At 36.7% G+C, this 26,614-nt stretch overlaps 2 protein-coding genes across 6 annotated transcripts in view; one reads left to right on the plus strand and one right to left on the minus strand.

Moving 5' to 3' along the window:
• The window catches only part of ZNRF2 (zinc and ring finger 2), a 568,219-nt gene that overhangs the window by 62,102 nt on the left and 479,503 nt on the right, over positions 1–26,614 (minus strand). The window lies entirely within an intron of this gene.
• ANO10 (anoctamin 10) overlaps positions 1–26,614 on the plus strand; it is a 132,696-nt gene that overhangs the window by 13,390 nt on the left and 92,692 nt on the right. For all 4 annotated transcript variants that reach the window (XM_049817298.1, XM_049817300.1, XM_049817299.1 and 1 more), the window contains exons 7-11: positions 415–470; positions 2,615–2,689; positions 3,669–3,851; positions 7,280–7,471; positions 10,655–10,783. In XM_049817298.1, the coding sequence (XP_049673255.1) occupies positions 415–470; positions 2,615–2,689; positions 3,669–3,851; positions 7,280–7,471; positions 10,655–10,783 (635 nt within the window). The remainder of the gene's footprint in view (positions 1–414; positions 471–2,614; positions 2,690–3,668; positions 3,852–7,279; positions 7,472–10,654; positions 10,784–26,614) is intronic.

Here is a 26,614-nt window from a genome sequence, read left to right on the forward strand (position 1 = left end):
TCATAATGTATTCCAACTAGTTTTGCATTTGTTTTCAGCCAAAGAAAAATCAATAACTAAGCATGTTTTATTAAGTGTTAAGAATGATGGATGGTTTTTCTGTTATAAAACAGCTCTTCTGAGAAAGAATGATGTAAAAGGAAAAACCTCTGCAGTAGAAAAAATACTGGACTTGTAGCCAAAAAATATGTTTGTCAGTATTGTGCATCAGATTAGCCTCATAGGTTAAGTGAGGTACTGGCACAGTATAAATTCTTTTTGCCATAAAGCGTTGGAGGAACTGTTCCCCATAAGCTATTAGTTAAATAATTTTTAAGTGGAGGACAAATGTCTGTTTACTCTTTGTATAACAATGTCTGTTTTATGGTAAGTGGTTCTGCTATTTACTAATCAATAATTCTGTTGGTATTTTAGAAAATCACAGGCTGGAATCTTCTTATCAGAATCATTTAATTCTGAAGGTTTTAGTGGTAAGTATGTACTATAAGCAGCTTTTAAGATTATTTAAAAAGAGAACTTGTCATGTGTTTTATTGCTGCTTTAGTAGCATTACCTTGCTGACCTACAGTTTTGTTCAAGGCCAAATACGTGCACAAATATCAGAGTAAACAGTGTTTCTGTTGTGGTTCCAGTAACTGCTAGACTGTTTTAGATGCCTTTTTTTATAGTGGAGAGTTGGGTTTTGTTTGTATTGATTTGTTCTTTCATTAGGATTCTGTATATGTAAATTTTTTTGTTAAAATTGATGTCCTGTCTTTAGCTGTGAACTATTGCTTTCACTTTTTTGCAAGACTTTATGGTAAACTGTATTTTAAAAAGTTCTTGTATTAACTTCTGCCTGTACTAATATTCAGACAACCAGTCAGGAGGCTGGAGATACATGTCCATCAATATGCTCCTATGCTGTTTCTAGTATATACTGATCTATTTACTTTGTGGCTCTGAACAAGTAGTTTTGTGTGTGCATGTATGTTTGGTTGCTCTTTCAGGTGTATATCCAGATGCAACACTGATTCTAAGGAACTGTACTGTAAATCCTAAGTTCCCATATAAGATCTTCAGTAAAAGCAGTTTTAACGATTGGCTGATTTTGAGACTTAATCTTGTTTCCTTTTTGAAAAGATTGTTTAAGTTTCTTCCAGAGTTTGGGTTTTTTTATTTATTTTTCTCAGCATATGTTTTTTTCTTTAATCTGCTTGTTATTCTTCTGTTACTGGTAACCTCTAGAGCTAAAACTCTTATACGTATCATTTATAGATTTGTCTCTGCCTTTCTCAAAAAATACCGCCATCTCTTTTTCTCCATAGGAAATTCATATAAATGTCGTGGTTTAACCCCAGCCAGCAGCTAAGCACCACGCAGCTGCTCACTCACTCCCCCTATCCAGTGGGATGGGGGAGAAAATCGGGAAAAAGAAGTAAAACTCGTGGGTTGAGATAAGAACGGTTTAATAGAACAGAAAAGAAGAAACTGATAATGATAATAACACTAATAAAATGACAAGATTAGTAATAAAATGATTGGAATGTACAAATGATGCGCAGGGCAATTGCTCACCACTCGCCAACCGACACCCCACCAGTCCCCGAGCGGCGATTCCCTGCCCCCCCACTTCCCAGTTCCTAAACTAGATGGGACGTCACATGGTATGGAATATCCTGTTGGCCGGTTTGGGTCAGGTGCCCTGGTTGTGTCCTGTGCCAACTTCTTGTGCCCTGGCTGGGCATGAGAAGCTGAAACATCCTTGACTATAAACACTACTGAGCAACAACTGAAAACATCAGTGTGTTATCAACATTCTTTGCATACTGAACTCAAAACATAGCACTGTACCAGCTACTAGGAAGACAGTTAACTCTATCCCAGCTGACATCAGGACAATAAAATAATTAAAAAAAATTATAAAATGTCAAATGTAAGTGTCGTCCGTCGTCCGTTCCCCCCCTCCCCCCCCCCCATTTTCACTTTTACCCTATGAGTGGCTCTCTGCACTCCCAGTATTATGTTGTTTATGAGCTCCAAAAAAGGAGCTTCAGCACTGACAGCAAGTAGGAAGCTTCAGAGCTTGATTACATTTTTTCAGGTAGAAGACTGTCATTATGTCTCATTTTAGAAGTAGGGAATATTTCTCTTGGTCATAAAACCTCTTGAATTGATTAAACCTAAAGCTCAACTACTACTGAGGAACAGTGGTACATATTGAGAGAGTTGTCATCCAACACATATATTTTGATAAAGTATTTCTTTGAAAAAAAAAAAAAAATCATTACCCTAAATTAAAATCAATATGTTCCTTTTATTGCATTACCTGTGGGGAAACTGCCAAAAGATGAAAGTTAAGTAGAAGGCGATGTGTTTTTCATGTCCACATTTCATAACTGAATTGTAGTTTGCTTTGTATAACATGCTTTAGGAAAGTATTAAGCTTGTCAAATGAAAATCTGAATGAGACCAATATTAAAAATGAGGTTTTTCTGACCTAAGTTTTAAACATGGTAAAGAAAATTTTAATGAACAGTTTACATCTGTGTGGGTCAATGTAACTGTTAAGTTAGATGATATTCTGCATTTGAACACTTGCTTGAGTACTAATAACAAATATTTTTATTTGCAGTTCAACTTCTTAAATTGTTTTGCATCTCTCTTCTACATTGCCTTTGTGCTGTTCGATATGAAGCTTTTGAGGCAGGTGAGTTGCAAGGACATCTTAATGTTGATGAATCTAGGAAAACAAAGGATTGATTGAAACAGGACTTTAGTTTTTAATAATTTTTCTGAAATATTAAATTGACAATGAATGTATTTAATAAATTTTCTTGGAAATCCAGCTTCTGTATTTCAGTTCCTATAGCACAGCTGCAGAATCATGACAAGAGTGGAACAATTCTTTCCCTCCGTATAAATGAGGAACTGTTTTCAAATAAATTGATTATTGCCTCCCAGAGATGAGACTGGAAAATTCTTTTCCTCCTTTCCCTTTTTGTAAGAAAATGGTTTTCTCTGTAGTATTCTTGAGAGGCTCTTGAGGATAGGAGCATGATTAAGTTTATGACTACAATGAGGAGCTGAGAATAAATGAAAGCAAAAATAATTTGTAGTTGGTATTTTAAATCAGCTTTCTGTTGTTAACATCTTTTGCACTCAAATGCATGAAAATTGGGTATAAGGAAAATATTTTTGCTTTAAATATAACGAACAAAATATCAAGAACTTCAGCTCAAGGTCTCTGTTCTAGAGAGATCTCTAGTGAAACACTTGACATACCTATACCATTTAGGACATTTGTGACATTTTGTATACTTTAAGGTAAAAGTAAGAAGAAAAAAACCAGAAAAAAGTTCATTGTTTAGCTCTGTGGTTGGTGTTGGCATATGTTAAGTTTGTATCTTTACCCTTCACTGGACTTTGTGTATTGTCTCCAAGATACATCCAGATTCACAACATATTTGGACATCTGACTCCTCTTTTGTCCTTTTCAGCACATAGCAAAGAATGGGAACTAGAGCACCTATACTTTTCATACGCTATTGCTAGTTTTGTTAGGCTGGCGTTCTTTTGTCATAGTATAACAACTTACAGTGTTACTAGAATGCACAAAATTGGAAATGATCTTAGGTTTACCACAGTTCTATTAATTTTTTTTTTTTTTTTTTTTTTTTAAACTTAAGAGCTTGGCCACTTTGCTGATAACTTCGCAGATCCTTAATCAGTTTGCAGAATCCTTGCTTCCTTACTGGCTCCAAAAAAGACATAAGAAGAGGATGAAGAAACACATATGTTCTCTGAAAACAGATACGGACCTGTCGTTAGTCGAACAAGTCAACTTGGAGAAAGAAATGGGCACCTATTTTGTACGTTTTACTACTGTAAAAGAGTTAAAAAGTTTTTTGGGCTGCAGTTGACAGAGATATGAGCCAGTGCAACCGAAAATATTTCTGGCTCTCTGGCCTGGCAGCTTATTTCTGGCTTCGTCAGTTATGTTGGTAGTGTTTATACAGCTATATGGTGCACTGGGTCAAGAAACTGGTACAGTGCAGGATCCCAGTTACACCAGAACAAAGGGGTAGGAATGAACAGCGGAATCTGGAGCTACCTAACCCTGTATGACTGGAAGAAGTACTTGTGATATGCCCTTAATCTCCAAGGGTAACCTGAAGGCTGTCAGGATGAGGAGCCTCGCATAGGGAAGGTGGAGGCTGTTTCTGTTTTAGTTTGTTTTTGCAGTGATGCTAGTTTAAACTGTCAAACTATAGCCTGAGAGAGTGTGCTCATGTCTGGGTGGGGCCAGAAATTGAGAGGGCAGAAGAGACCAACTCTTCAAACCAATACTACTGTTGGAAGCTCTTGCTTCTTGAAACTACAGCTTTGGCATTTGCTGTCTTCCTAGTTCCATTCCTGACCACCTCCTACCCAGTATAATTTCTAATTGTATTTAACAGACTTCATGCAATTCATTACTTGCAGCTCCAAATGAATTGACAAAGCAGACATCAGTGTGTATGTTAAGGCCTTACAGACTGGCTGACAACTTGATCAGATGCTGCAAGCATAGTCACAAGAGTTTTAATAGTGTATGATTTATACTTTTACAGAATAAGAATTATATGTAGACAGTGTACCTCTTATGTAAAAGGTAGAGGATAGCAGTTTGAGATTTGATACTAATAATGTATCGGATTCCTCTCTTCCTGCATAAAGTGCCATGAAATGGGAAGAGGAAAAAGAAATGCTGCCTTTGCAGTTGAGAAACTGTACAAATGTTAATACTTGTGTTCCTCTGGGAAGGTTGGTATTTCTCACGTTTTATATGGAGGGAGATAGATTTAGCGAGCATGTCTATGTACAGTGGAGAACACAGAAATCCCCAAGTTAGTGTTTGAACTGGTATATCAGCACAGTCCAGCACTGTGCCTGCAAATAGGCCAGCACAGTTCCAAAAGCTGTATATCATCAGGCATTGATATACCTGACCAAATAAGCTCTACCTTTTAGACCTGAGCTGACTTCTGATTCTCAGCTGGCACATAAAAAGCCATTGTGGTGTCTTTGAGTCACATTGCCCAGTGCTTCTTGTGCAGAGCTGGATCAAATGTATCTGCACCTATTCTACTGTTCTGCCCTGAATAATTTTCCATGGGGACCCAACAGGTTAATTACAGAGTTAGGACTTTGCCTTGGGAGGTGTCCACTGCTAGCCTCAGTTTCAGTTCCAGGTACTGTCTACTCAAGGCCTTAATTTTATTTTCACTCTGAAGATTTTAAATGTACTGTATTGGTTAATAAGTGATATTAGACCACTGATTTGTTCGCAAGCAGTAAGCTGTCAGCAGGGAAGAGTATTTCTAAAATTAAATCTGTCACAAGGGGGAAGCATTTGACTATGTTTAGTAACTGAGGAGTTTAGCAGGAGTCTTGACAGAATTCTGCATTTGAGACTCTTTTGTTTTCCTTCCTTCACTTACTCTTTAACATTTAATTATCTTTTTTGTTTGTCTTTTTTCTCTCTCACTTTTCAAATCTCCAGCCCTTAAACCGGTTTAAGATGAAAAAACATCCTGCAATAATTGGTTTGTTTTTTTTCTTTTAAATTTCTGCTTGTCTCTTTTAGTTCATTTTCTCCCTGAATTTCTTTGTTGATTCTGTTTCTTTGATGCCATAGTTCATGTGCTGCTCTTGTGGGTGACAATGGCACACTTTGAAATTTCTTTAACATTGTATCAGACTCCTGTTTTCCTGCACAAAGTGTCACAAATTGAGTAGGAGAAAAATAAATACTCCTTTTCTTTCCATACTCTGCTATTCTAAAAGTCAATAGGTACTGGGCAAGGAAATGAGAAGGAAGGTGTGAGGAAGCGATGGGAATACTATGCAGTTACTGGAAGCGAGAGCATAAAGGGAAACATTGCTCCCTGCCTGCAACAGTTGTCTGAGAAAGTGATAGCAGGGACAAATATGTGACTGCCAGTCCAGTGAGTGATCCTGCATGAATGTCCCCAACAAAGACTTTACTGAAATTCAGAGTTCATACAAAATGTTTCTATGGAAAAACCTCAGTGGTTTTAAAAGTTGAGTAGCTCCTCATGATCTGGCCTGGAGATCAGTTTGTCGCACCCAGCTATACTGCACAACTTTATAATGAGCTTAAGTGAAAAATGCAGCTAATGACCACCCCAGGTTGATTTTTGAGCTTGCAGACTTCCACTGTCTCTCTCTGTTGGCTAGAAAGAAAAGCACTAGGAGCTGGAGAGGGCAGTCAGTTTAACAGTTACAATCAGTAAAAAAGATTAGAGAACCACGTGTCCGATGCATGGAGCCAAAACCAATTTTATGTGGTTCCTGTGATAATCTCAGTTACTGTCAAGTCTTTATTATTTAATTTTTGAGAGAGGGGCAATATGTGGGTCTGGCGAATACAAGATAGCTAGATCAGAGTTTAACTTGGTGGTGGTATTTCACCATACTTCTAGTGAACAGTTTTTCTTTAAAAATGGTTGGTGGTGGTGTTTAATTTCATAAATTATTGCTTCAATCATAGAAGACTTACTAATACTACAAAACTAATATGCAAATATATATGATAACCTACATGTGAATAGTTAATCAGCATTTAAGTATCCACGTTCTTCATTTGAAGATCAGGCGATAGATTCGTTGTGGATTTGCCAAAACAGGGCTTTTTGTTTGCGTTAATTGTTCCTTTCAAGTGTCAGTGCTGCATTTTGTGATTTCAGCCTTCAAGTGGGCCACTAATTCTGCCTTACCTGTTATGAAATAAACTAGCAGAAATACCAGGAAAGAGTTGCCTATTTACCAACCTACCTTTCTGGTTAGGTCTTTCATGGACAGTCTGAAATATGAGGATTTTTCTTGTCACAATGCTCTTAGGAGAATGTTCTGCCAGTTAAAATGCATGGTGCTGTTTTCTTGTCCCCCACTGTTCCTTCTGCAGTTGTTTCACTGAGATAGTCAGGAACTTAAATGGGATGAATGTGTTTATACAATTACTTCATGTAATAAGGATAAGAAGTGTGACTTGCAGAAAATGCATTAGGCAAAAGGAAAAACCTTGGCCTCCTGTTATTAAGAAGTTTTGAGTAATTGAATAATTCCAAATTAACTAGCTATGGTTTTGTTGTTGTTGTTGTTTTCTATCACCAGTCATTCCCAAGCAACTGATATGGGATGAGGAAGCTTAGTTACAACTGTATTGTTAATTCTGTGTTTCTTCATATATATTTTTTTGTGTGCGTTGAAGTTGTTCTTATTTTTGCTCTTTCAGGGTACTTTTGATGATTACCTGGAGTTGTTCTTACAGTTTGGCTATGTGAGTCTTTTCTCATGTGTTTATCCATTGGCAGCTGTCTTTGCAGTGTTGAACAACATCACAGAGATATATTCTGATGCCTTAAAGATGTGTAGAGTTTACAAGCGTCCATTTGCAGAACCCACAGCAAATATTGGAGTTTGGCAGGTAATTTTTGTGTCTCTATTTGTTTGTTTTAAAAGAGCTTTCAACAAATTTAAGCAAGCTGTGTGTTTGACCCACCGGGCACTTTGAAGTTTAGTAGGTACTTTTTTCTCTTCAATGCCTTAGGATAGTGTCTATCCAACTGTATATCCAAGTGATTTTCTTGTGGAGTTTTTGACTGCATCTTTCAGTTGCCTTTAAAAAGAAAACAAATCCTTCCTATAGTTCTTTTATATGTATGTATTGTAGTCCTTTTCCAACTGCAACAAAGCAAAGCTGCCAGATACTGCCCGGTACTCTGTACAGCCAGTGTATTTTAGAAATGGTAGTATCTGATGCAATCTCAGAAGCGTGGAGCTCAGCAAGGGTTTAAAAAAAATTGAAGAGTGATAGGTAAGTACTTGGATTCCCAGGACATGCTTGGCTGTATCCCCTTGTGATTTGTTAAGGGAGAAGCTGCTGCCCCAGCATTCACACACCAATCAAGGAGTTGCACACACACTAAATGAGACTTTACCTGCTAGGACCAGAGTCCCTTTGCAGTGGGCAACTCCAGTGAGCCAACGGGTGCCCCTTTTGATCCCTCACACACACACGTTCACCCTTGGGTGCTGCTTCTTCCCTCAGGCTCAACCCTAGGTTTCCCAAAGCAGAATCTAATCAAGGCCTTCAAAATAAAAAGTGTAATTTATTCTATGGTGCACAGATTTAGACAGCTCAAGCTGGGTGCCTCTGTAGAGAGGCCCCAAACACTAAAATGCCTGGGCAATTACGCCCTTACAATCTAAGTTGCTGCCCCTCACACCATAGTCTGATCCAGTAGTAATATTCGGGTCTGGGGTTGTCTTCTCTCATTGGGTCCTTTTTCTTTCCTCTAGGCAGGTTCTTTCTCTTTCCTGTTTTTTAGGCTAGTAGTTACTATGTCTGAGGCTTTCCGAATCTTCTTATTCCTCCAATCGGAGAATAGGCCAACCTTAAGCAAAAGCCTTAAGCAAGCTGGGAGTTTTGCTTTATCGTGAAGGTCTGCATTTAAGCAGCTAAACAAAGTCCTTAAAGCCCTCCAAAACATATTAACAGCCTCTATAATTTATATACATTGCTGTGGTATTATAGCCTCACAATCTTATGCTGTTATTGTGACGTGCTGTTTGAGTCTCATTTAAGTGTGGTCCACGTGTTCATGTAGCTCATCTTTGCCACCTTCCAGAACAGATTACTGGTACTCAAGCTGACTAATTTTAAAATAACCTGGATCTGTGAGCAGGAGCTGGACCTGTCTGCACAGCCTGAACATTGCGGTCTGTCTAAACAATTTCATGCTAGTTGTACTGGGTTAAAGATTTTGTGTCCTCAGTTGTTTGCCAATGCAACCATGCTAGCATCAGCTAGTTCGGAGTGTGCTGAGTATGCTGCATCAGTGAACCGATTCTGACCAAAAATAAGCCCTGTAAAACCCTTCCAAAACCAGAGTGTTTTCTGAAAAGAAGGAAGGCTGTTAAGTAGCATCTGTAACAGCAGTAGCCTGATAAGGAATGTGAGGTAGGTTAGAGAAAATTTCTGTGGGATGACCCATATTCTAGTTTTATTTAACATTTCTAATGATATTTAATGGAGGCAAAGGGCACAATAAGATAGTGGATTGTTTAATTTGGAGGGATTGTAAATGTTGGTACCAAATGAAACAAATGGGAGATGAGAAATGAAATCAGGAAACCTCAAATGAAACATCCTGTAAAAACATGCAAACCAAGTATTCTGGGCAGTGTTCATTAGACATGTACGTAGGTATTAATGAAAGGAACTTATAGGAGAAGTCTTACTATTAGATCATTAAAAATGTGTAAATTATAATCTGATTAAGTTTTAACATTTAATTCATTTTCTTGGTCCTAATCTATGCTGCCAACATCTTGATGGCACAGCTGCATTGACCAGTGGTGTGACCACCAGGTAAATGAATCTGTGGTCATGAGTCCCAAGCATAACTGCAGGTATATTAATAGCATTTGCTTTTGCTAGAATAGTTTGTTTCAATCTAGGGAGTAGGTTGGAAAACTATAACACTAATGGTACAGTCATGTTTGTTTTTATAGTGTATGTTTTTAACTAATAGTAGAAATGCATTTGCTTTGTGAATTAAAAATAGTGACTCAAAAATGTAGTTATCTGTTTCATGTGGGAAGTTAGAATATTGGCTGAAAGATGTCTGTTAAAGGAATACTGGAGTTACTTTATCAGGTGAGCTGAGTCACCAGATTGTTGTCAAGAAGATTACTTCTGCTAATTCGTTGTGACAGTTGTTATAATTCAACATCAGTCTTTCTCATTCCAGAGAGGACTTTGGGATAAGTAAACATTATATTGCAAAAGTAATTGTCACACTGTAGTAATATTTTCAGACATTTTGTGGGAGCTCTGTAGGCAAAAGCTTCTTAGACTTCTACAATTGCATGCGTTTAAATGTAAATCTTTCTTTCAACAAATTTCAGCTTGTATAACTGGTAGTGATTTAAAAAAGGCATTCTGAACCATCCTTACATTTTCCTGTTACTTAACATTCAGACAAAACCCTCCAAACCCAGAATGTTTGGACTATTAGTTCCTCTAGGAATTTTGCATTTTTTCCTTTATCCTGAAAGAGATTTATGTTCAGGAGTATGACTGTAGATGAGTGCATACTCTTTTATGTGTTGAGGTTATGAGTCTTGAAGATAGCAGGGATAAGGCTGCTTTCCTGTCCACTTTTTTCCTGTAGGATTATTCAGAGTTTTTCAGGAGGTGATCTGACATTACTTACATCTAGAATGTTAGTGATCTCTAAATAACTTCTCAAGGTCTTTACAGTACTATGGAATTGTGGAAGAATACTCTTTAACTTCTTCACAGCAAACACACATACAGGCACATAGAGAAATCAAATTTGAGAAAAATTCAGGGTTGCCAGGTGGTCTTTGTGGTGTTGCAAACCTTGTTGTGGTCTTGTCATTGCCTGTTCTTAAAGCTGATGAAGTCTAGACTGCTTGCCAAACAAGTCTTATGCCACAGAATTCAAAAGACGAAGGAAAATAAAAAGTTAAAATAATGGGTCTTCTGAGGATTTAACGGAGAGAGGTATTGTCCAGAGCAATTCAGGGACTAGTAAATTAGAGGTAATGGTTGTAACTATATATTTGTGTTTTATTTCAGTTGGCTTTTGAAACTATGAGTGTAATATCAGTTGTTACTAATTGCATACTGATTGGAATGTCTCCACAAGTGAATGCCCTTTTCCCAGATTCAAAAATGGACCTTATTCTGACTGTGGCATTGGTTGAGGTAAGTCTGCCTTCAAAACATTGTGTGTGTTTTAGTAGCAAATAACATGAACAGTGGAAGTTATACCAGGAAGTAGACTCCCCCCTCCACCTGCCAATATTAAAAGGAAATGTCAATTTCTCAATCAAAGTAGTGTTTCAAAGTCTTGCTTTATGATTTCTTTCTTTTCTGTTTTTTTCATGTACTGTGAATGTTGTTGCCATACTTTTACATACATTCCCAAGATACCATGTATTTGTTGCTTCATGTATTTCAAGAATTTAATAGTGCTATTTAAAGAAGCAAAATAACCACACTTTTGTGAACTGGTTATTTCTCTACTTGGTTTGTGGCTCCAGCATATCTTATAAAGGCCTCCTACATAATCTTTATGGATGTTTCCTATAAGGCTTATCTGAAACAATTATGTATGATGACTGTAAATACTAGTGATTTTAACAGCATTTGGGTTTCATATTTTTCTAATTCTGTGTAGTAAACACTTGAGTGTCATTCCTTTTCATACAAGGAGGGATGTCGATGGGCATTGTATGTAATTGAGATTGTAGGAATTTGTCCTTATATATCTTTCTTTTGGAGCTTTCTTGTATTACATTGCCTTGACTTTCATCATTATGCAATTTTAGTTTTTAGGAACTGGATTACTTTTCTTGTGGCAAAAAGTCTGGGTTGTCTATGTGTAGTTGTTAAACTGCATTGCCTTACAGAGGTACAGCAGGAGCACATACTTCTTTGTTGTTTTTTTTTACAGATGTTAAGCATTATGCAATGAATTACAAGCTTGCTTTGAGTTTTATTTTCCAAGCCTCAAGGTTTGCAGAGTTAACTCTAATCATGAATTGTGTCAACTGGTTTACTGAAGTTCACATCTGCAGACAGCCTGATGCATTCTATTATGTGTGTGTGAACATTTGTATTAACCTCAGTGAGGTATTTTAATATGAAACTAATTTGGCAATTTAAATGTAATGCTGTAGTTCATTACTGGACAACATATCCAGAGAGATCATATTATGAAAACAGTATGACTAAATGTAAACAGTATGAATTTATATAAACTTAGAGATGGGGCTTTTTTTGCCTTTGCTTCCTGGGTATTTATTCCTATCTTATTTGTTACACTGACACTTTCTTTTATCTGGTGCGTGATGAATCAGATGAGGGAATTGATTTGGGGGAAGCTGTCTGACCCAGTTCACTGGTGAAAGGGAGCAGGACGGAAGTAACTGTGTGTGGAAAACACACAATAATGCTGTAGGTTTGTGCTGCATTAAATTTGTGGGACTTCTGCACCACTGTCTTTATGCTGTAAGTATTACTTCATCTAACAGGAAGATCCGTAAACTGAGAGGAGCACAAATCTCCTGTATTGGCAATATTGCCATGCACCTTTACTATATTTATTAATGATTAAACTGTGCATTTCAGTTGTAAGGAAAAATTCAGGATCAGACCGTATCACATTAAACCTCTAGGACAAACCTGGTGCATCTAAAATACATCAGTGTCAAGGTAGGAAAAAATTCTGTTGGATGTGTCAGGGTGTTGATAGAAAAGCATTTTAGATCACCTAGTAGAGATTCAGAAACACATGATACAGGTAAGTTATTTTACTTTCTGGTGTTTGGTGCAGATGAAGATGAGAATTTTATGGTGTGTTTATGCTATTTTGAGCAGCTTGGCAGGCAGTGTGAAAATGTTAAGGAACATAAGAAATTTCTTTTTAGTAGGCTATGTATGCTTTCACGTGTTCAATTGATGTAACCTACTTAAATCTTAGCTGTCATTAAATATTTTTATCAGGTTTAAGTAATTGAGACTCCAGTTGAATATTTAGATATCTGTTTGATGCAAAGCTAAATAGAAGAAGCACTGTTCTTACCAAAGCATAGGTATTAGCAATGTCCTTTTTTTTCTTTTATTAAAAAAAAAAAAGTTAGTGCTTTTTAATAACAGTAATACTAATACTCTTCAAATGGAAACGTGTTTATACGGCAACAGTTGACATCACTCAGTACAGAAGTAATGAAGCACTGTGTGGTGTTCTTATAAGCGTTCGGTACCCAGCCCCTACAGATTTATGCAAAATAATTTTTTTCATTAACAACACTAACTCTACTGCTGTCTACACTTTTGGTGGGAATATATATTGTATCAGCAAAGTAAATGCTAATTAAATAGAATAAAATATTAAGCATTTCAGAATAATGGTAAATATTAAAATAATATTTAATAATTTTTGAAGTATTAAAACAGCAAATTTGTTTGAACAGTTGACCTATTTTCATCAATCCAACATCTGCTTCCATAGCAACACGCTTTGAACCAGGAGCAGAATCATGAAACTCCCTTCCTTTACTTATGGATGGATGCTAACCGAGTGCAGCAAGTGTAGTTTTCAAACAGAAAGAAGTAGGTGGATGTCCTTAAAGCAGGAAACAGTAAGCCCTTATTAACATAATTTAAAAATAGTGTGTTTAGTTATTCAGGCTTTACCATAGACACATACTTTTGGTATGAACTACAGCTGCAAAGTAGGACATTCCAAACAAGCATCTGTGCTTGTGTGAAACCGTTCAGTCACCTCTGACTTCTTACACTGATTTGAAAAAGAAAGGATATTACTCTGAAGAAGTTTGGTGAATAGTTGTGGGAGTGGGTTAAAACAAGGTGTAACCTTAATTCTGCAGTGCTTTCTTAACTTTTCTTTGAAAATTGTTGAAAAATTTTGTTCATGTGGACTCTCATAAATTCAAAGAATGCTAATCAAATCAGTGTCAGGACTACTCTGAAAGTTGAGTCCAGGAAATCAGTTGCATGTACAACTCTTAGTAGTGATGAGTTGTTTTTTTTAACAGTACATCGGTAGGGGTTTTATGAAGCAATAGCTGTAAAATATAACTTAACATGAATGTATCCTAATCTCCATAAGTAACTCATTGTGTATCCAGCACTCAAATAAGTAAACTAATGGAAAGCTTTTATGCAGAGGTGCGCGTAGCCTGGATGTCTTATGTCGCATTGAGGCATTTGGGGATTAGCTTGGTAATACTAAATTAATAATGGAGGGCCCACTTGACAGCTGTAATATAAAACCTGACCTTACAGTCTACAAATATAATTTGGGGAAGAATGTAGTTATAAGCTCTGTATAGATGAATATGAGGACCTTAGTGTAAGGACAACACTAGCATATTTGTAGTAAACATGGCTTAATAAACAGCTGGGCCATGTGGATTTGATTTCATGGAGTCCTCAATGATTTGAAATAGATCTTCATGAGCTTCATAAAATATATATATATATATATGTTTAAAAGCTCTGTAAGAGGTATGGAGTGGAATAAGGGAAGTAACCCTTTCTTAAGCTTTGTTTTTTCTGGGTGAGGACAAGCTGACAGTCCACTTATCAAAGGCTGGAAAACAGGAATCATAGCTTGTTAATAAAGCTGAATAGTTAGTGGTATTATGTTTAGAAGTGTTAGCTGATCCAAAATCAAAGTGGTTGAGAGTTGCCTGGTACATCTGCTTTTCTCTAGTGTTCCATTTTATTAAGTGTATTTCTTCATCAGATGTCTCCTGGTATACAGTAGAAGTTCTTTGAGCTTCTGCTGAGCACTCTTAATGTAATGGTCCCAACATTACTGGGAAACACTACCAGAGTTGAGCAGTTTGGATTCTAGTAGATGAGAAGGTATACTTATCATCTGGTTCTAGGCATCATCATACTTTGCTTTCTAGATAAACTTCAAAATTAGTAAGCATTGCATCCTGAGTGCAGCTGAAGGTCTTTTGAATCCAATTCCTGACCAAAAGCAATGTTAGGTGGCTTGTTATGTCAAAATGAATGTCTTTTCCCTTTATTTCCTTTTAAAAAAAAATCCTTAAATGCTTTGCAAGAGATTTCAGTGTTATGTGTTTTTTCCTGATAAAGCTGGCATTTTGTAGTTTTATTTTTTAAGAAACAGCTCTAGTTGCCTCTTTTCTTAGCAATAACATACGTGACTCCATTCTGGCAGGGTTGAAGTGAGGCGTGCTTCTGTTCGGTATAGTGTTCTGTATGTGTGGAGCAAACAGCTTTATTCGTGTAGAATTGAGAAATTTGGGATTTAGCAGATATGCAAAGTACACTTACACATTGGCCATCTTTACAGTAGAGAAACTGGAAAAAATGCAGAAAAAGAGGCTGCATCAGCATACATGCATATATAAATCCATTGACACTAATGGAGTTGTAACAGTGCAAAGTTGAAGCAAAACAGCTGTGTATAAAGCAATTTTTTTCTAAATTATTTCTGTGTTTGTGACAGGTACTAATTTAAAATATGGTAGCCGCAGAGTTTCATATACAGAATTGGAGAGCAGTCTAGGTTGGAAGGGACCTCTGGAGATTACTTGGTCCAGCCTTCTGCTGAAAGCAGAACCCTAGATTAGGTTGTCCATGTTCTTGTCAAGCTAAGCTAAGGCTTGAATACTTCCAGTGAGAGAAAGTCCACCGCTTCTCTGGGCAAACTATTGCATTGTTTAATTGTTCTCATGGCAAAGAATTGTGGGTTTGTTTTTGTGGTTTTTTTTCTTACGGCAAGAAAAAATTTCCCTGAAGCAACTTGTGGCTCATGGCATCTTGTCCTTTCACTGTGCATCCTTGTGAAAAGGGCACCTCTGTCTTCTCTAGAATTACCCGTTAGGCATTGGAAGACCATGGTTAGATCCTCCCCACCCTCCCGAGCCTTTTCTTTTCTAAGTGGAGCAAACTGAGTTCCTTCAGCCTTTCTTCATATGTCAGGTTCTTCAGCCCTGTGGTCTTGGCGGCCCTCCAGCAGGCCCCCTCCAGATTTTCAATGTATGTTCTCCAAGTTGCCAGTGCCACTTTTAAAGAAATAAGAAGTGCTTTCCATGTGGGCTTGTCCCTTTGTATCTTTCTGCTAGTTGCAGTGTGTATTCTTTCTTTGTCCTCAATCTATTTGCTCTTTAATCAGAGAAGATAATTTCTGGAAGCAGTTGTACAACTCTTAACTCTCTTACTCCTGAAATTTTTTTGGCGACAGTCTCCAGGTATCTGTCTTCCCATGCACTAATTCTTTTCTGTGTCAGTGTGTTTCTTCCATACTAAGATGCATACTTATATGCATGCATATATACCACATGAGGGTGTTTCATTTATAACCCAAGTAGTTTGTCAGTTTTCAGGTATAAATGTAATGAGGAGTAATTACTGGTAAATATTTGATTTTTTGTTTAATTTTCTGTCTAATAGTTAAGTGTATAGGAAAAAAATGATTATTTAGGTATAATGAATAAATATTAATGAGGAAGTTACACATAAGGCTTTTTCTGTAATGTTTCATGGTAAGGTACAAGCCTTACTGACAGTTCCTTTTTGAGAAAATATTTAGCAAGCTTATTCATCAGGTGTTATATTTTAGTGAAACAGATAACCTAGCCAAGACCTATCTATGCTTGCACTTGTGCCAAAAATAGAAAAATACAGAAAGATAAATGGAAAAATGCACTTCATGTAAATTGTGTAATTATTTGGTTCACTGATGTATATATACATAAAATAATTCTGCAGCATTACTAATTCTGAATGTTAAAAAAGATTAATCCAAGCCACTGGTGATTTCAGTTAACATACTGGTTTTGTTCAATAATACCTCTACCTCAGCTGCAAACATATACGCAATCATATATAAAAGTCCTCTTTTAAAAATCTGATGTGTATATTTTAATTTTTGATATACAAAATAGTAATTTGATTTTTATATTCTAGCCTGGACAGGTAAGCCACTGCAGTTTGGTTTATTTCTAGATTTGCAGTTGTGAGCCATAAAAATAGTTTGATATTTTAATTTAAAGCTGAAACCCTGGCAAAAATTACCAGAAGATGCTGAATAGTGTTGGTATAACACCTAGTGGAAGTTTCTAAAGGTTACTGGAGTATAAAGACTTAACAAAGTTTACTGATTCTTTAGTTTACTGTTTGACAACATTTTAAGAATAAAAATGAACTCAAATTTCTGTGCATTTTATAGATTGTACTTTGCAAAAGGTTCTTGAAACTGTAGGTTTAGTTTGAATATGAAGTTATGAAATATTTTAGATCAGTTATTCTTCTGAGTAACAGGGGAACAGATTGCTCTCAGGGATTTTTTTCTCACCTTAGTGAAAATTTTAACCTTTCAGATGGGAGAAGGATTTATGGATTTCTCTGCATAAAATTTTATAAATGATTGCCGCTGAACCAGACTCCTGGGACCATATCAAAAAGGTTAAAAAATACAAGAGTTTTGCTGGTTGTACATTAATATGGATTATGCTTATTTCTAAAATAAAAATTTATCACAGATCTTTTTATTGCCATCTACTGGTTCTTTTGAGATATTCATTCTGATCTAGTGTAGATTTTTGGTCACTTTGAATCTTAAAGATTAATGGCAGAAGCTTATCAGAATGAAAGCAAACATTAAAATATTCAGAGCTAAGTAAGTTTGTAGTTGCTGGTTGTATTCTGAGACTTTTTGCTAGTATAGAAATTAAAATGAATATTAACATCTATCTATTCTTACAGTCCAATGGCTTTTTGAAAGTCTCAGAATTTAAAACAGTATTTGTGGATTTTCCTATTTGTGAGTCATTTTAATTTGTTCGTCCTTATTTTCTGTTCTTAAACACTTCCTTTTTCAGATTCTCAAATTGCTATGTTGGAAGTTGAAAAATAATCACACAGATGAATGAATTGTTCTGTTCAAACCACAAAAAACCACTGAAATGTGTTAAATATGGGGGTATGTGTAGTAATATGTAGAACAGCAAGAAACCACTGTATTGCATCAGGTTTTTAAACCCTGATAACTGAAATATGTTGATGCGTTTTACTACTGTGTCTACCCCAACTGAAGCATTGTATTTTGTAATTGTCTTTTCTTGCTTTAGGATGACACAATTCAGAATGTGATTTTCATCTTTAAATAAGTACATGTCTTGGTTGTAAAGGTCAGACTTGGTGTATGAAATACAGCTTTACTTTTTTTTTTTTTAAAACAGATTATTTTGATGCAGTTGAACTAGGAGTATGTACAAAGGAGTGGCTGAACTGGGTCAGATCATGGGTCTATCTAGGCCACAATTCTTTCTGCAGCAGAGGCCAAGGGAAGAGTATATTAGTATAGCCAACTATGGAGTCATGCTTCCTCAAAATGTATTCCCAGGATCTGGTAATTTGCAGTGTAAACCTTTTTAAGGACCTGTCTCGTTACTGAAAATGAGCTGGCCAGAGCTTTACATGAAAGTGTGCAATGCTTTCATACAATGGCATATCCACTTTTTCAACAGGACCTGAATTATTTTATAGTAAAAAGATAGTTAAGCAACTAACACTAATATACTGTTAGCTTCATCATGTGTATTGGTTCTACCCTGGATTTTTCTAGCTTTTCTCTGCTGTTTTTTCAGTTGTCTTTTCTGTGTAAGGACTTTTAATTCTAAATTGGATACTGCCAGTGTCGGTGTGACATTATAGTGGGAGGTTAAGAAGTTGGTGGCACAGGAAGCCCTCTCAGTGGGAAAGAAAAGCTGGGAGGTATCTCAGTAGAAACAATGATAGCAGAAAGGGAATACTCTCTTCTTGCCATCAGCCAGGTGGTGGTAGGAACAGGGAGCTACAAAGGTATCAGGTGCTAGTTAGGTGGAAGACCTGAACTTTCAAGAAAGATCACAGTAATGCTTTAGCTCATGTTGGGGTCCCTTCAGTAAGAAGCAGAAATGGGTGCGTCTTCTGGGATTATGCCATTCCTCATGAAATTAACATTATCTGGTAGATACTACTGTATTTTTAAACCATGAGTATACTAGGAAGGATGGATGGGGGAGATACCTTAGGAATTCTTCCTGGAAGAGAGCATATTCCTTAACTATGCTAGTAAGTGCTTCAGAAGTGTCAACCTGGAAAAACAGCAGAAGACGACTGAGTAAGAATATTTTTTTCTGTTCCTTCTGGGATTGTGCAAGACTGCCAAAATGACAGAACTTCAAAAGCGAAGATGAATAGAGAATGGATCTTTGGGGATAATTACAAGACATTTTAAAGAACTTTATAAGAATCAGACTTTCAGATCTCTTTAAAACCCACTTAGCTTAATATTTCCCACAAAGAAGTTTCCTTTAATGTATAAATTATGGTATTTTCAACTCAAACCTGATCAGGATGTACAGCTTCCTTGCTGGCAGTTGGAAGTTGAATGGCCAGACAAAAGCCAAGTTAATACCTATTAATATTCATTGTTTACCTTCCACTTGATTAAGATTAGTAATTGTTTAATGACAAGGTAGAGTATGAATGTTCAAAGCCTCCTGGCTTCGCAACCATTCCAAGGTTGGCTTAGCATTTCATGGAACTGAATTGTTTTGTTCTGTAGATAACATATTAGTTTATTAAGTTAAATTATTTAAATAATTTTCTGCAAATGTGATATCCATAGCTGCCAGCACAAGCCTGAATAATGGCATTTCCTAGAGAATGTAGGGCTATAGGATTCAGATACCATATTTCCATACATCTTTGATGCAGTTTGCAGCAGCATTTCTTTGTATCGTTCTGACTAGAAGCCTTCGTTTTCAGGGACTGTGATGTTCTTTCTGTCTCCGAAGTTTTATATAACTTCTTTGTCTAAGGTGGTATGGTTTGGTTGGTTGGGTTGGTTTTAAAACTGTGTGTAGCATTGGAGGATAAATCCGATTTGCCATTTGTATCCTCAGATGATTGAGAATGAAAATCAGTGGCTCTTAGCAGGTAAGGGAATCCAAAGGTAGAAAATGTGGGGTTTGCAGCTGCAGTTGGAAAAGATGTGGAGATCAGGAGGTCAGTAAAAGTGTCTCCAAATAGCAGGAGAAAGCCAGTCATAGATTTATTGGAGCCTCTGTATTGTCGATTAGATTAAAACACCTGTTTTCAGAGTCTTAGTGATGTAATGTTGTTGCTTGTGTGTTTTCCTGTGTTGTGGTTTAACCCCAGCCAGCAACTAAGCACCACGCAGCCATTCACTCAACTCGTGGGTTGAGATAAGAACGGTTTAATAGAACAGAAAAGAAGAAACTAATAATGGTAATGATAACACTAATAAAATGACAAGATTAGTAATAAAAGGATTGGAATGTACAAATGATGCACAGGGCAATTGCTTACCACCCGCTGACAGACACCCAGCTAGTCCTCGAGCGGCAATTCCCTGCCCCCACTTCCCAGTTCCTAAACTAGATGGGACGCCACATGGTATGGAATACCCCGTTGGCCAGTTTGGGTCAGGTGCCCTGGCTGTGTCCTGTGCCAACTTCTTGTGCCCTGGCTGGGCATGAGAAGCTGAAACATCCTTGACTATAGTCTAAACACTACTGAGCAACAACTGAAAACATCAGTGTGTTATCAACATTCTTTGCATACTGAACTCAAAACATAGCACTGTACCAGCTACTAGGAAGACAGTTAACTCTATCCCAGCTGAAATCAGGACATCCAGTTATAAAATTGCAGAAAAATTTGCTTATCTTTTATTAAATTTTCTTTGCAATAACTTCTAACACTCTGGTTTGGAGCGTTAAGCCTTCTGGATTGACTTTTGTATTTATGTTGTTGACTTTGTTACACACCTGCTTAGTATTGTAATTAGTAGTCATTTTTTGGAAACTTCTCTTCTTTAAAAATTAGCTAAATTTGTTGCTATAGTTTCTCCCCTCCTGACCCTCTTCAGAAAAAGTTCCAAAGCATCATTTGCTTTTTAAAATATAGGTTTATTAAAAAATTTTCCCTTTGTTTTTTGTTTGCTTGCTTTATTTTATTTTTTAAGTGCGAGAGCCACCTGGCACACTTAACTGAAAACTGATTTTGGAACTCAAATTGTACAAGAAAATGCAGTATTATATTGAAAGGCTGTAGTATAGAATTAATTTTTTTCTAATAGTCTCTGTGAAAACTTTTTATTAAATGCTAGCTGAAGATGGTCATGAGTCATACTGTAAAGTAAATGTCAAAAGAAGTGGGCTTAATTACTTCATTTTTGCACTGGAAGGAAGTGTCAATCCAGTATTTCACTCTTCTGATCAGAAGAAATTAGTGGAATGATGTATAATTTTCAAAGGGATTTTTCATTAACTGTGGCAGTGTGCAAGCTGCCTGGTATGCTGCTGCTTTCTATTCTAATACCTTGAACAGTCCTTTTGAAGTCATGGGAGATTCTAATGCATGCCTATAATCTGCTAAATCTCTACAATGAATAATACAAAGGAGATACAGTTTGAAGCTGCTGGGAATTCATAAACCATAATATGTTTGATCAAGGTTAGTTTTAGTCAGAGGATTTTTCATAAGACAAAAAGTATGTGTGTGCGTGGTATAGGGATTACAGATAAACCAATATCAAATATAAGGGTATCTTTTATTAAACTTGAAATATAGAATTTGCAATACTTGAGTTTATCTGCATCTCTGTGTGTTTTTTCAGAAGTTCATAACCATTGCAAATTCTGAGTGAAACTTGGTTTAAAATCCAGTGACATGGGAATAAACAGTTTATTAAAGGAAATGTTTAAATTTTTACTGTTATAGCTTAGCAAATGAAGTTATTGAATTCACGTACTTTCTTGTTCTTCTAGCTTCTAAAAGGCTTCACTTTAAAAAAAGATGTCTATACTAGGAATAGCTTGTAACATAAATTATTAATGCATCTTGAAGAATAGCATGTTGGAGAAAATTGAAGTATTAGTTTATTCTAACACTGGTTGCACTTGGTAGTTCTGCTTTATTTCCTGTTTAATTAGAGGAAGTGCGGGAGCAAGCAGGAGAAATATGATGAGTATTAGTGTGACATCTTTCCAGTGGCTTTCATGCCAGTTTAACAAAATAATACTGGGGAAAGTGTATTACACTTTTTTAAAAGTATAAGATGTGTACATAGGAAGGATTTGAGGGATAACTCCTTACATGTGAATAAGGAGTCCACAACCCAGACTGTAGAGCGTTTCTGCAAGTGTTTCTGTTTCTGTTCCACTCCCTATAGTTACTAGAGACTAAAATTACTTTTAAATTCTTACTGCAAACTGTCCTTTAAGAATCAAAAGCACAGCTTATAGTGAGAATGGGATGTGGCCATATTCCTTCCTGTGGAGACAGCAGGTTGAAAAGTGACACTGATACCATTAGGTTAATAGGTTCATTAGTTGGTCTTCCCTAAACTTGGATGGTCCTTTCATGGCCAAATAAAACTGACTTTGGATATGTCAGAAGGAATGAGTCGATCTGCCTCTTCAGGACTTCCAGCTTGGATTATTTTGGTGCATATCTTGAAAGACATATGTAACACAAAACAACTGCTGATTTCCTAGGTAGTATGGAGACTGTAGTTCTTTCACAACTGCATGGTCTTTGTATCAGTGCGATTGGAATTGCAAGTTCTGCACTTGCTGAGTATAGGTAGAGCCTTCTACCATTTTGTTTTTCTGTTTTTATGAATCTTTCAAGTTGCTCAGGCTTTCCAAGCAACCTCAGGTGCTGTGGTGGTTACACTAAGACCTTAACTACCCCGAGATGTTAACAAAGAGAGTTACTGAAAAAGACATGTTAGGGGTGCACCTCCTCATGTGGATGCTCTGTTATAGTATTGTAATAATTTTATTCTGGTATAAATCTTCAAAATAAGAGGTTCTAAATCCACTGAGTTTTTAGTCTGTTTTTCATGTCTCCTTCCCTCCCTCCCTGTTTCTGAAGGTGGAGGGAATAACAGTAGTGGCAGCTTGCTCTTCCATCCCACCCCCTCAATGTAGATTAAACTTTGAGATCTATAGTTACGCAGTTTAATTACAAAATAATTGGTATAGCAATGGATTAAAAGCTGGACATTGTAAAATGTCTTCTGAAGCTGAAGTGTAAGAGTACATACAGCTGTATGACACATTTTTCAAATTCTAGCTAGGGAAGCTACATGCAAGAACTGCCTTTCTAATAGAAACACTGAACAAAAAGGGGGAGGGAATCCAGCTTCCTTTGCAATGTCAAATTATATTAATAATTGCAGCTGCATCTTGGTTTGCTCAGCTTCCCTCTGAAGACATCTGAACTGCAGAGATACTGCAAGTGATAAGAGCATAATCTTAGAAGCCATAAAAAGAGGCAGATGCTTCTTTGGATCCTACAAAGTAATTGTGGCTAATACCTAAAAAGCTGTATTGTGGCTTCTTTTTAAAGTTTGGGAGAAGACTTAGAACTTTGCTGACTCTATTTCAAACAAAAGAAGCTTCCTGTCTTGTCATTTTCTGTTGGTGCGTTGTCTAGAGATACTGCCTTGGTACAATAATACTGATGCATTTCTGCTAGTGCAAATGTGTTCTTATGCATGTGTATACATTTTATAACATTTTTTGGCAAAAAGTCAAGACTTAAAGATAAATTTCTGTTAGATTCTTTGTGCATACTGCCATCTATAGCTAAAAACTGTCCCTTTCTCATATGTACCTTTCTAATGTGCTTTATATTATAGAATTATAGCTACATTTGGAAAATCAGTCGAAACTGTGGAGAGCCTGAGAGGGCTACTTAGTGTTGTGGTGTCTACCTCAGGCAAAGCTTGACTTTGTCAGAATGGGACTCAAGTGTGTGTTGTTCTTCCTCTGTTCCCATCTATCCTATTTTTCATCAGGAGAAAACACGGATGGCTGTTTGAAAGTGGAGGAGCTGCACTGTTACACCGGTAACAGCTCACCCAGTCTGGCTGATTGGGGAGTGAAGATTCAGAATGTTTTGTGGACCCTGCCCTTAAGTTTAGCTTATATAACTTTCCTCTCCCTGCTCTGAACAAGGATCATGTAACCTTAACTAAGATGTGAGGTTCCTAGGATGAGGATTTTCATTGTTCTCAAGTAACCTATTCATGTACTTTCTATTCTTGTAGTTAGAAAGCTTTTAACAAAAATCTCCCAAGTGCAGGTTAAGCTGATATACTACTTGTAGTACAGAAAAGTAATTGGTCACTGTTCCATTCCTGATGACTTTCTAACTGCTGTGGTGTTCCCGACTTCTGTTTCCTAAACTGCATGAACTCAGATCTTTCAGCTCTTCCTCGCAGGTCAATTATTTCAAAATATTTGACTTTGTTCTTACCAGGATTGTCTCTATTTTTTAAATGATGATACCTGAAACCAGATATAAGTGCATAAGTTTTACTATGCTTCTGAGTATATAAAAAAAGTTCACGTGCATCCTATGTTGTATGTGATGCTCTTTTTAGCATGTCAGAAGGTTTTTCTGTCTTTTCTGCAATGACCTTGTACTGAATATTTCTTTTTTTCTGAATTGGTGCTATTCCTCTTTCAGTGTGTAGCTGTTTGTATTCACTGAATCTCATCTTGTTCATTAGGACTATTTCTTCAGTTTTTCAGGATCACTGAGTTCTAATCCAGCTCTTCAGAGCACTTGGATTTCTCCTTGCTTGATATCATATGTGCAGTTCTTAAGCTGATTTTCCTGTTCTATCACCGAAATTGTTAATGAAACTACTGAACTAGGGTCTGATCCACTACAAGTCTTTGTAGGCCCCCATGGGATAGTCCTTCCAGCTTGACAGTTGCCAATGATTACTGTTGGAGGGCTTTTCTTTTGCAGTCAGTTGTGTGCTTCCCTATTCCGTTACTTGATTTAGAGTGTTTTGAGAGTAACACAACTACTGTAAATCTTGTCAGAGTAGTTACATTTACTTTTATTGTTGCTTCTGAACCCAAATTTGAGGTTATATGCATTTCTGCACTATGGTTTCATTGGTGAATGGTTTTGCAAGGAAATTCAGAAATATACATTGATTTTTAGAAATTGGTTTCTAGCTATCAAACAAATTATAACAAAATGTCTTATCGTCTGCCACTGTTCTCTGAATTGTAACTAATTAGTGTTATATCAAGGCATGGACGTGTCTGTATTAAAACGTGCATGATAGGCAAAAATCACACAAAAAAAGGTTTATGTAGGCGAAAAAGTTAATTGTTCTTTGTGTTGATAGAATTTTGTTGGTGCTTGCGTTTCCAAAGTCTTTGTTTTAGAATCTATCTGATAGACTGCAGGTTTGTCCCGGTAAGAAAAGACAGGGGTCTGTTCTGTGACCCTATGGTGTGCTGCGGTTTCCTATGCTCACATCTACTCAGAACAGAAAGGAGGTCTGGTGTTCTTAGGTAAGCAGTGTTTTGTGGAGGGTGATTAGCGACCTCTCCCAGCGTAGTCTCCATTATAACAGCATGTGAGATTGCAAATACACCAAGGTGCTGTCAGTGAACTCTTGAGTCGTTAAAAATATAGTGAAAGTTGTGATCTTGCCAAACACCAGATAATTCTGTTTTATTAAACTGCTGAATATGTGCAAATATGTACCAGTTCAGAATTACTGTCCCTTTGGACCGTTGTTAATGTAATAACGATTTGCTGGATTGCTGCATTAAAGGAGGAGGACAAGTATGTGGATGGGAGGTTTTTACCCATACTTGCTAATCTAAAATCTAGGCTATTTTATTTTAAAACTAGCTAGCATGCTAGTCTTCTGTTAAGAAATGGTAACATAATATTTAGGAAAATTTGACAGTGTTAAGTCTGGCAGTGTTTGAAGCTGAGTTGCTACAGATAAAATATTGGCAACATTTTGCCAATCATAATGCCACAAACATAGGTCAGAGTTGGTGGCGTTTCTGTTTTCAGTTCACTGCCTAGTATATAAAAGTAGAGAATAAATATATTTAGGGAAGGGAAATGCAGTAGCTTTGAATGGAAAGAAGACAAGCATTCATTTATGATTCTGGTAATCAAGGAATTTAAGTGCTAGTGCATGGTGGAGTTTATTATCTATGTATTAGTATACTTAAAAAATAATAAAATCTGGAGAATTCTGTGACCTTATGCTAAATTAGTTTTGTACCTTCGTTGACAGTTTTATTCTTTGTTGATTATTATGTTTTTATCCCTGGATTTAATAAGCAAGCCATGCACTTATGCTTAAGATAAAGTAAGCTTGTCATCTTCAATGAACAGCTTCCAAAAGAGGTTGTAGATACGCCATCAGTGGCTCAACCTTGGTTAGGAGATAGGAGAGTAAGATTTTTATGCTGGAGAGGAGGTGCATAGAATCTCTGAATATGGTAGGTCTCACGATTATTTTGCCACTAGAGGGCCGATTTGTGTAACAGTGAAAAGTGTGCTTGAGAAGGTTGCCTTGAGACGGCTTTCTGATGCTTCATACGCTCCAAGAAAAAAGAGAAAAAGCACCACATATGGAAGTGTGATATTGAGGAGATCAATATCAGACTACAAAGTTAAGAATGTTATGAACTAGTTATTTCTTCTAAACTCAGAAAATGAAATAAGAGTTTGTGTCTCAGTGTACAACTAGACATAGAGCCTGATTAGGAGTAAGAAAAGATTGGAAAAGAGAAATTAGAATATCCCATCCAATTCTGTTTTTAAGAGTTTTGCTGTTTATTTGACCTGTGCTTAAAGCACCTCTTTGACAGTCATGCATTTTTTTGACATCAGTTGCATTATCTTGGTTTCTACTTCTCTTTTGCTTTTCATCACAGGTGAGCATTTCTTCATTTTTATGGTCCACACTAGCATGCAAGATATTTCCTTGGGAATCTGTTTAGTATGGAATATGCCTCATTCACAGCACCAATGAGAATCCTGGTGCAAGTGTCCTCTCTTTCCTGTTCATAATGGCAGAATGTAACATCTCTTTTGGCACTTTCCAAGAGCCTCTCTTGTTTTGAAACATTTTTGGCAGTTGCTTGGCTTGTCAGCACAGAATCTGTG

This window comes from Accipiter gentilis, chromosome 14, assembly GCF_929443795.1.
Source record: "Accipiter gentilis chromosome 14, bAccGen1.1, whole genome shotgun sequence".
NCBI lineage: Eukaryota > Metazoa > Chordata > Aves > Accipitriformes > Accipitridae > Astur > Astur gentilis.